This window comes from Astyanax mexicanus, chromosome 16, assembly GCF_023375975.1.
Source record: "Astyanax mexicanus isolate ESR-SI-001 chromosome 16, AstMex3_surface, whole genome shotgun sequence".
Lineage (NCBI taxonomy): Eukaryota > Metazoa > Chordata > Actinopteri > Characiformes > Acestrorhamphidae > Astyanax > Astyanax mexicanus.
The window spans coordinates 9,217,306-9,228,749 of record NC_064423.1 but is presented as its reverse complement, the minus strand read 5'-3'; the positions used below and the strand labels follow the sequence as shown (position 1 = coordinate 9,228,749).

The window sequence follows — 11,444 nt, the reverse complement described above, 5'->3', positions numbered from 1 at the left end:
TTTTGTTACACTGTATACCTGTACTCAGATGTAATTACAATAAAAGCCTATTGACTATTTGCATCGTATCATAAACGCCATAGAGAAAACTTGAAAAGTGTTTCAAGTTATACGTTTTGTCCTTCCTCTGCAATTTTAAAGCTAAGTCACCGACGCTAACGCTAATACTAGCTAACTATCCAGCTAGCTAGCTAGCCTAAGGTGGCGGTCTAGTGATGGGACTGTTGTTTTTGGTCATTACCAAACCATCTTATCCTGGTTTAGTTTAACCATGTTACTAGAATGCCTATTTGTAACTTTTGTATTTCTGATGAAAGTGTCAGGCACAAATATGGCTAAAGAGATAGCAAGAAGGGCTCACTGCTACAGATCTGTGAAGAAAATAGGAACGCCACACCAGCTGTCCTGTTCCAAGTTCTGTTAAACATTTTTAAGAGTTAGTACTACACAAGTTCTACCCTTTTCACACTCTCTTATTTTACATAAGCTTTGATAAACCCAGGCAAATGTTGGTAGCCAAATGCAGCTGAATAGCTGAGTGGGAATTATTGGCAGGCTATTTAGTAGTAAACTACGGAGCTTAGTAAGTGTACACGACTTAGTATGTGGTGCTCACGACTTAGTAAGTCGTGCTCACGACTTAGTATGTGGTGCTCACGACTTAGTAAGTGGTGCTCACGACTTAGTAAGTGGTGCTCACCACTTTCTATGTAAAAAAAAATACACCACGTCCCTTTAGGGGCTCAGTAGTAAACACATGGGAGTTTGTTGTACATTTCGAGCTATTGTCATCCACCTCTGTGGCTCAAAGCAGAAATAGTTAATCTCAGCTTCAAAAAAAATCAAAAAGCTAAACAACTAATTCAAACTTTTTTACTAAGATATGGCTCCAACTCTTATACTTACTAACATATTCTGATAACACAAGAAGAAGTAAAACCAAAATATATATATTGTTGAACTGTTTGTGGAGATCCACAACCTTTACTCTTCCCACTCAGTCCTGTATACAGTGGGTACAGAAAGTATTCAGGCCCCTTTAAATCATTCACTTTTTTCTTATTGCAGCCATTTGCTAAAATCAAAAAAGATAATTCTATTTCTAATTCATGGTCGTAAGTATTCAAACACTTTGCTGTGACACTTATATTGTTCACATATTGACACAGATATTGCATGTATTTAACTCACATGCTGTCCATTTCTTCAGATCCTCCTTGATATGGTTCTACTCCTTTATTGGAGTCCAGCTGTCTTTAATTAAACTGATTGGATTTGATTAGTTTAGGCACACACCTGTCCATATAAGACCTCTCACAGACAGCTCACAGTGCAGGTCAGAGCAACTGAGAAGCAAGAGGTTGAAGGAGATCAGAGACAGAATTGTGGTGAGGCACAGATCTGGCCAAGGTTACAAAAGAATTTCTGCAGCACTCAAGGTTCCTAAAATCACAGTGGCTCCATAATCCTTAAATGGAAGTTTTGGACGACCAGAACTCTTCCTATATCTGGCCAACCAGCCAAATTAAGCAATCGTGGGAGAAGATCCTTGGTGAGGGAGCCCAAACCAGGTGATACTACAGACAGTGTAGCACCAGATGTACTAAGCTGACTACAGTTTGTTGTAAAAATAAATGCTAATAATCTGATAATAGGCTGATACTGTTATTCAGCATGGCAAATTCAGTCATGAAAATAATCAAATGTACAAATAGTAAAATAATGCAAATACTGTGTATGAACACAAAGTATGAATAAATTTACCAAATTATTGAAACATACTGTATTTTTACAGTCCTACAGAACAGTCCACAGGTAATACTGTACTACTGTACTCAATTATACTGTATTTATATTAAGACTGCAGTTTTCTAGAGAGAGTAGATTTCTTACTTCTCATTTCCGAAAATCTGGAGTCTGGAAAGTCTACAGCGTACCTGCTCTAATTTGTCTCAGCTCACCTGTTGCCCTTTCATGCCAAAGCTTTGATTGCTGATTGTAAATCTGTGTGACAGGTGTCTGATCATGTGACGCGTCAGTGTGCATATAAGGGTAATTAACTTTAGAGTTTTAAATAATAGTATGTTCCTTGTGAAAACAGGAGATTTTCTTGATGAAAATTGTGTGTAGTGTTTTGAAATAAGTGTGTTTAAGAACTGCAGTTGGAGTGTAAAGCAGGAATTGTGCTTGTAGTTTTGCAGAATTGGTTCAGGGGGTTGGTGCACGAGTTTCATGCTGTGGTCATTGTGTCTCAAGTACCAGTATTTGTGTGTAAACAATCGAGAAACTGTATTATTAAGTGTGTTGTTATTCAGTGAGGCAGATCAGCGCAGGGTTAAACTCAGCAGGCTAATCAGCTGCAGCTCTCCAGGCTGGATAACTGCAGGCTGGATCCCAGCCAAACTGCCAAACTGCATCTAATCAGAGATCTGCTGAGACCAGAGAACAGACCTTCTGTTTTACACCATCAACATACTGACCTCAGGATATACACAGAGCCACTGGCCACTTTATTGGAAACACCTACCTTGTGCTTGCACTAGTATAAGCAGTTCTCCCCGTGTCTTGGCTTATACTCCTCAGTAAGTTCCTCCCCAGTAGACCACTGGGCAGCATGTAATGGTATGAAGGTGGATGACTGGTCTGAAGTTCAGCTCTACAGTCAACATTAACCCTCTCACGCTTCACTGATCACATGACCTGCTATTACACGCCCACCGCAGGGAGCTGAGTATTAAAGCGCTGCTGTGATTTGCCCTGTGTACAATGTATTATTATTATCATCACAGCCTTGAGATATTTACTATTTTTTGTAGTTTTTCATTTGCATTCTTTTTCCACAAGACTGAATTAGCATACCATAATTTGAGCCAATTATTTAAATGCTAATTAAAGTCTTTAACATAAATAAACAGTTTTGGTGGACCATCACTAATGACTAAAATATATAGTTTATGATTAAAATTATGAAGCACTTGTCAGCAAAAAAATGACCTAAAAATGTTTCTTCGATTTTACCAAATTGAAAACCTCTGGAATATATGCAAGAGGAAGATGGATGGTCACAAGCCATTAAACCAAGCTGAACTGCTTGAATTTTTGCACCAGGAGTGGCATAAAGTTATCCAAAAGCAGTGTGAAAGACTGGTGGAGGAGAACATGCCAAGATGCATGAAAACTGTGTTTAAAAAACAGGATTATTGCACCAAATATTGATTTCTGAACTCTTAAGGTCTGACGTCTGAAAGCTCTGTGTCTTTTTTCAAAGATTTCTCATTTTTTACAAATAAATGCTCTAAATGAAATTATTTTTATTTGGAATTTGGGAGAAATGTTGTCCGTAGTTTATAGAATAAAACAACAATGTTTAGTTTATTCAAACATAAACCTATAAATAGCACAATCAGAGAAACTGATTCATAAACTGAAATGGTCTCTTAATTTTCTCCAGAGCTGTAGATCCAAATATAAGGCAGAAATTATGTTATAAGAGTCCCAGTCTATTATATTGCGGTTTGTTGAGTTTGTGCTAATATTCAGAGCATGTAATGTTCTGGTTCAGAATGTACTAAACTAAAGTAATGTAAATGTTGAAAGATGGCTCAGTGAACAGAGTCTGATAAACAGTCGCTCTGAGTCACTTCAACTCTATTTTAATCCTTTGTAAATGAAACAATGAAAAGCTCCATTATTGAAGGTCTAGGTCGACTCTCTAACCTTTGATTCGACACACAAAATGGTTTTATCTTTAAGCTCTCCACTGAGCTGCTGCTGATATACTGACTTCATTTCTCTAAGAGTTATTAAAGGCTTTAATAAGCCTTTTATTAATTATGGCCATCGTGCAGAATCTACTGGAACAGGAACACGCATTTAATGTGGCTCTGAATAATAAAATCCCTCAGTGGATCTGGGGATGTACAGCGGTTCTTCTACTGCACCTTTATATTAACAGCTAAGGGTGCTTTTACACCTGCCTCGTTTGGTCCGAACCAAAGTAGCAGGTGTGAGGGGCCGCGAACCACGGTCTGGACAAAAGGACCAGATTTTGGTCCGACCAAGAGAGGTGGTCTCGGTCCAGATCTTCTGAACCATGGTCCGGTTCGCCTGCAGTGTGAAAGCGCTTTTCTGGATGGTTCGAACTTTCGGACCGATTACAGGAAGCTGAGCAAGCGTTCCTCAACAACGGCAGCAAAAGAAGAAAAATAACCAGCTACTACTGACTGCAGCCCGCGGGAAGGCGGAGTTGGACGTCCGGCGCGTCCAGTCCCACCCACTTTGTCCACGCCACGCCTTGTCAGTCTTGTAAGCTTGTAGTGTATACACAGTATTTAAGCCGGACGACGCGGCACGTTATATTTAAAGTTCGCTAACTGCGCTGTACATTGTTTACTTCCGTTCAGAGGCGGAGCTAAGACAAGATGCTGATAAAGTGGGCGGGACTGGACGGCATGACGCTAACAAAGTGGGAGGAGCTGGACGCACTGGACGTCCAACTCCGCCTTCCTTCCTGTGAAAGCACCCTGAGTTGCTGATTCAATAACAAAGAGCTTTGCTAATCTCTGAAGAAGACCATGCTAGCCTTCATTCTCCTATTATTTATAACAGAATACATAAGAAAATCAGTACTGTGTACAAAACATGCCATATTTAACTGTTTCTCGTAGCTGAAAATTATTCACATAGCTTAATCTTAATAGAACATCAACATATGCCATTAAAACAGGGATGTCCAAACTTTTGCATAATACTGTATTGAAAAACAAGTTTAATCAGATCAGAATATGAAATTACTAGAATAAAGGTAAACTAGTAATGGGCAAAGTGATTGGACAGGATTCTAGGGCTAATGGATAAAAAAACACAAATTCTGGATTTTTATTATATTTATTACTGAACTGTTTTACAGATGCACATTTTATCTAATCTCATTTACTGCTGATTGTGAAAACTGCTTAGGAATGATTCCTATCATTACTGCAGAATTTCGATAATATTAAAAATCCATTGATCGGTCCCAACACTGGTATGTGGAGGTGATCAGGAGGCTCATCCTGGAGTATCAATATTGTGAAGACTGATCTCAGAGCTACACACCAACTGTCACTGTTTCACCCGTATTCAGCAAACGTCCGAACCAGCATCAGAAAATCAGATAGACAGCAGGTCTCAGTCAGGCAAAAGGTATCTGAAGGCAGAAGGTCGCAGGGTCCCAATTAGGCAGAAGGTCTCAGTTAGGCAGAAGGCCTCTGAAGGCAGAAGGTCTCAGTAAAGAAGAAGGTCTCAGTCAGGCAGCAGGTCTCTGAAGGAGGAAGGTCTCAGTTAGGCAGTAGGTATCAGGCTATTAGTCAGGCAGCAGGTCTCAGGGTCTCAGTAAGAAGGAAGGTTTTAGTCAAGCAGGTCTCTGAAAGAAGAAGGTCTCAGTGTCTCAATCAGGCAAAAGGTCACAGTTAAGCAGAAGGTTTCAGGGTCTGAGACAAGCAGCAGGTCACAGGGTTTCAGTCAGGCAAAAGGTCTCAAGGTCTTAGTCAGGCAGAAGGTCTCTGAAGGAACAAGGTCTCAGGGTCTCAATTGGGCAGAAGGTCATAGTTAGGCAAAAGGTTTTAGGGTCTAAGTCAGGCAGAAGATCTCTGAAGGAAAAAGGTCTCAGGGTCTCAATCAGGCAGAAGGTCTCAGTTAGGTCAAAGGTTTTAGGGTCTCAGTCAGGCAGAAGATCTCTGAAGGAAAAAGGTCTCAGTCAGGCAGAAGATCTCTGAAGGAAAAAGGTCTCAGGGTCTCAGTCAGGCAGAAGATCTCTGAAGGAAAAAGGTCTTAGGGTCTCAGTCAGGCAGAAGATCTCTGAAGGAAAAAGGTCTTAGGGTCTCAGTTAGGCAAAAGATCTCAGGCTCTCAGTCAGGCAGCAGGTCTCTAAAGGAGCTGAAGCTAAAGCTGCGGCCGGTAGAGGCCAGCGCAGAGTTGGAGTGGATTCTGGGAATTTTATCCATCAGTCTAGAGACGGTGCGCCTGCGGAAAGAAGGTGGAGACGAGTCCATCTGCTGAACTACATCAGTGTAGAGGGTGTGGAACACTCCCGCCGTCTCCTCCCACCCGTCCCTCACCGAGACCTCATGCAGTGGAACCTTCAGTCCACGAGACAGACCCTCCCCGTCCTCCGTGGAAACCATTCGGTCGAACTCCAAGTCCTTTTTGTTGGCCACTATGAGCATGGGCGGGGGCTCGGGGCAGCTCCGCCTACCACCCGCCGCGTGTATATGGTTCACTAGGAAACAAAGGCGCATGACCTCATCGAAGCTGCAGCGATCCGTCACAGAGTAAACGATGATAAAGCCATCGCCCCACTTGATCTTTTCCTCCACCATCAGCGCATCTTCCTCCTGCACACAACCACATCAGCCTCGTTAACCAATTAGAGCCTAGACCCAGTTCTGATACCAAGTCAGATACATTAAGTGAGCACATCAGTCACGGTCTGCAAATGACTGTAAATATAATCAGGTCAGAACTGGTTCTATGGAGTGAAGCATTTGAATGGTTAAATGGAACAGAGGTGTAGAAGCAAAAAATCCACTAAAAGAAGCTAGTTTAATTTTATCTTCAACACTAACCCTAAAACATTCCCACATTCTGTAAATAAGATCAGATCAAAACACTGTCCTGTGGTAATGCTCTCAGAATTATCAGTATGTGTCACTGAGGAACTTCATGAGTTAATGTGAAGGACAGAGTGCTGTAAAAAAAAAAAAGGGTCTGTGAAACAAACACGTCACCATGGGCTCTTTTGGGTCAAAACACCAGCAACACCTTGACCAATAAGCAGCTTTAATGTGTCTTTAAAACTGCTGTTCTTACCGGTCATAAGCATGATATGCTATAAGTGCTATGTTATGATCACTGGTCAATAATATACTTTATTACAAATAATTTCCCCTTTCACCAGTCTTTAATATTTTTGCTTAGTTTATATCCGTTGATGATAAGTGTAATACATTTAACAGTTCTCATTTAAAAATATTATTATTATTTCTTTAGTTCTCGTCTCATTTTCCTTATGATATATAGATCGTCAACTAATATTTTTGTCTTAGTTATCGTTAACGAAAAGAACCCTTCTGCTAACACCTGCTTTCTTGCTTTCTGACAATTTGGATTTTATCTCCACCAGGCTGGTCCCATGCAGTTGCCAAGAGGCTTGGCTTCGCCCCCTGCCTTGTACACACTGGAGGATCTGTGAGACCTTGGCCGACAGCAGGACCAACACCAACAGCAGAACCTACCACGGGACCAACTGCCAAACAGTGGGGCCACAGCAGGACTGTCAGCAAGTCTGACAGTCCTGAAAATTAATTAGACACAATTATTGTAATTGCACCTGGAGTCTCCTTGTAACACTGCATTGAATCAGTCTGGTACAGTAAACCCAGACACTCCAAACTCTGCTTTAATCAAACACAGTTAATCTTTTATTCATTGCAAAGATGCAAAAACTGATATGTCAAAACTCAAAGGACAATTAATATTGGACCATGAAATGCACCAACTCATTTTGGAATTGATTCAGACAGAAGCTGTACTGTGCCATGCTGATATTTAAAGGAGTGAGTCCACCACATGCCATGAATTATCAGATCCAGAAACCAGTTCTAAACTGTGACAGTACAACTAGTGAATTTGCATATTCCATCCCACCCATCAATCAGATTTCAAGCATAGTAACCAGAGAAGCATTTTAACTACCAAGTATAAATACACATAAAATCTCTTCAGGATTCAAATCAGATTCAAGTCACATAAAGATTTCTGTGAGTGAAGTCTAATTAAATCATTACATCATTCTTACCTGTCCTGCAGTGTCTAGTATCTCAAAGACGACGGCTTCCCCTCCAACAGTCGCCTCGTGTCTGTAGATGGTTTCTATTGAAAGCGAAGCCCACATTCATTTCTCATCATCTCAACATGTCAGATATTACCCAGAATCCCGTTGCCCTAAAGCAGGACCCAGAGCATGCTGCAGGCAGCATTGCCAATGACTTATAATATGGAGGCTAAGCTGCCAGAGGCTGCTTGGAGCTAAAGCTAAGGTGCTGGATGTTGGGCAGAGCTAAATCTCAGCTGCAGCTAATGTGCTGGATGCTGAGCGGAACTACACACTAAGAAATGTAAGTACAGATTTGTACTTAAAAGAGTACAAAGCTTGTCGCTGGGGCTGTACCTTATATTGAGGTACAAAAAAGTACCTTTCAGTGAAAGTCCTTTTTTGTACCCATGGTTTTTGTGCCAGTAAAGATTATAAAAATTATAAACATTATCATCAATAAATATGACTCAAAAACTTGATGATCCAAAATTGTCTGGCTTTCAAATAAAAAATGTGCAATTAAAGCATATATTGTTTATTAGTGCAGTGATGCAGAATACTGAATGTACCTTTTCGCTGGTTAAACGGTACAAATTTGTACTTACTGCTGTTAGAAATTACTTTGTACTTCAGAGGGAACAAATCTGATCCTATAAAGACCAATATTGTACTTTTGAGGGTACAATTATGAAGAGTGTACCTTTGAGTACAAAAAAGAACTCATATCGTACCTCTGTTTTTTAGAGTGTACAGCTAATGTGCTGGATGCTGGGCGAAGCTAAAGCAAAGCTGCTAGAGGCCTTGAAAAGCTAAAAATTAGGTGATGGAGGAGCTAAAGCTAAGGTGATGGAGGAGTTAATGCTAAACTGTTGGAGGAGCTAAACCAAAGGGGATGGAGAAGCTAACGCTAAGCTGTTGGAGGAGCTAAAGCTACGGTGACGGAGGAGCTGAAACTAAGGTGTCAAAGTAGTTAAAGCTAAAGTGTCGGAGGAGCTAAAGCTACGGTGATGGAGGAGCTAAAGCTAAGGTGATGGAGGAGCTAAAGCTTATGTGACGGAGGAGCTAAAGCTAAAGTGTCGGAGGAGCTAAAGCTAATGTGATGGAGGAGCTAAAACTAAGATGATGGAGGAGCTAAAATTAAGGTGATAGAGGAGCTAAAGCTAAGCTGTCGGAGGAGCTAAACCTAAGGTGATGGAGGAGCTAAAGCTAAGCTGTTGGACGAGCTAAATCTAAGCTGTTGGAGGAGCTAAATATAAGGTGATGGAGGAAATAAAGCTAAGGTGATGGAGGAGCTTAAGTTAAGGTGACGGAGACTGGGAGGAGCTGAGTGTGTGAATGTGCGATTGAGTGTGAGTGAGTGTGTAAAGCTCACACCTACCCAGAGTTGGATCGTACTCTCCTATAAACCTCTTGGTGATAAATCGAACAGCCAGAGCTGGAAACACACACACACACACACACACAAACACACACACACACACAATGACTGTGATTGATGAAGAGGCTGAAAGTAAAAGCTATTCATTTTTCAGCAGAATTACAACAGAACAGCATTACATTCATTCATTAATTATACATGAAGCTGATCAAAATTCACTGTACATTTATAGAGAGAATAAAGCACAACCATCACACACACACAGAATCACAGACTGTGATAGATGGACAAGCTGAAGGTAAAACACTCTCCATTCTTCAGCAGAATTACAACAGAACAGCATCACGTTCATTAATTCATTATACATGAAGCAGATTAGAATTCACTGTAAGCACACTACACACACCCACATTACACACAAACACACACACAGTCACAGACTGTGATTAATAGACAGGCTGAAGGTAAAAGCTATTCATTCTTCATCAGAAGTACAACAGAACAGCATTACATTCATTAATTCATTATACATGAAGCAGATTAGAATTCACTGTACACACACTACACACACACACATGCACACACACACACACACACACGTGTGAGCAGCTCCAGCAGGTTGTGGTTCAGCTCATGATTAGTCTGTTATAGTAGCAGTAATACTAGAGTAATAACACTGGATTAATAATACTGGGGTAATAGCGCTGGAGTAATAATTCTGGAATAATAACATAATTATTACCCCAGAGCTATATAATAATAATATTGGGGTAATATCATTAGAGTAATAATTCTGGAGTAATACTACTGGGTAAGTAGCACTGAGGTAATAAATCTGGAGTAATAATTCTGGATTAATAACACCGGAGTTATAACACTGGGGTAACAATACTGGGGAAATAGCACTAGAGTAATAATACTGGAGTAACAGTGCTGAAGTGATAACACTGGAGTAATAAACCAGGAGTAATAATTCTGGAGTAATTAAACTGGAGTAATAACAATTGAGTAACAATGCTGAAGTAAAAAATCTGGATTAATAACACGAGAGTAATAACACTGGAAAAATAATGCTCGAGTAATAAGACAGGAGTAATAATTCCGGATTAATAACAGGAGTAATAATTCTGGAGTAACACAGGTGTAATAATACTAGAATAATAATATTGGAGTAATAACACTAGACTAATAATACTGGAGTAATAATACTAGAGTAACAGTGTTAAAGTGATAACACTGGAATAATAAAACAGAAGTAATAATCCTGGATTAATAATTTGGAGTATTATTACTGGGGTAATAAGTCTTGAGTAATAATTCTGTATATATAACACGAGACTAATAATACTGGAGTAATAATACTAGAGTAACAGTGTTGAAGTGATAACACTGGAGTAATAAGACAGAAGTAATAATACTAGAGTAGTTTTTACTGGAGTAATAACAATTGAGAAACAATGCTCGAGCTACAATTCTGGATTGTGGAAGTGATAACACTGGAGTAATAAGCCTGGAGAAACAATACTAGAGTAATTCAACTGGAGTAATAATTCTGGACTAATTAAACTGGAGTAATAACACTGGTTTACCTGTTTTGCCCACTGCAGACTGTCCCAGTATGACCATCCTCACGGTGCGCGCGGAAGGGAAGCTCCCGGTTCTCCTTAAACTCCTCGATAAGCCGAAATTTGAACTCATGGCGGATAAATCTCTGCATTTCAGACAGAGATCAGCCCGCACCCAGTCCCGCACCTATCCCCGCATCCAGCCCCGGGTATCAACCCGCACTCAGCCCCGCACCTAGCACCACAACCAGCCTGCACGAAGCCTTACACCTGCCCCAGAATTAGCCCGCACCCAGACCCGCAACCTGCCCCGGGATTAGCCCCGCATCCAGTCGAGCCAAACCGAGCACTGAGCTCCAGTTCACTGCAGCGCTGTGTGAGTACTGAATATACACACACACACACACAACAGCGCCCTCTACCCTCTACACACACACACATTTCATTTGAAATACAGAAAAGGCTACATTCATGATATAGCATTGTACATAATAAATATTAAGATATGTTATATTTTATAATACATTAATTAGATTTTTTGCAAAAATGCTTCTGTAACATTGGGGATCATCAATTGTGGCTCACAGCTTCTACATAATTCACCTTTAACAGATATGTTTTAGATTTTCACCTGACACAATATAAA

At 40.4% G+C, this 11,444-nt stretch overlaps 1 protein-coding gene across 1 annotated transcript; it reads right to left on the bottom strand.

The window, feature by feature from the left end:
• Window positions 1-4,702: 4,702 nt before the first annotated feature.
• Window positions 4,703-11,192, bottom strand: LOC103024920 (ras-related and estrogen-regulated growth inhibitor). Its single transcript, XM_007260229.4, has 4 exons — window positions 10,823-11,192; window positions 9,234-9,290; window positions 7,838-7,911; window positions 4,703-6,374 (listed from the first exon to the last, which is right to left on the bottom strand). The coding sequence occupies exons 1-4, from the start codon at window positions 10,929-10,931 to the stop codon at window positions 5,889-5,891; spliced, it is 726 nt and encodes a 241-aa protein (XP_007260291.3). The 5' UTR covers window positions 10,932-11,192; the 3' UTR covers window positions 4,703-5,888.
• Window positions 11,193-11,444: the final 252 nt, after the last annotated feature.

Coding starts and splice junctions, on each gene's coding strand:
- LOC103024920 (XM_007260229.4), bottom strand. CDS start 10,931: ATGAGTTCAAATTTCGGCTTATCGAGGAGTTTAAGGAGAACCGGGAGC. Junction 9,291..10,822: donor GTCTGCAGTGGGCAAAACAG/GTAAACCAGTGT, acceptor GTGTGTTTCCAG/CTCTGGCTGTTCGATTTATC. Junction 7,912..9,233: donor AGAGTACGATCCAACTCTGG/GTAGGTGTGAGC, acceptor CGCTTTCAATAG/AAACCATCTACAGACACGAG.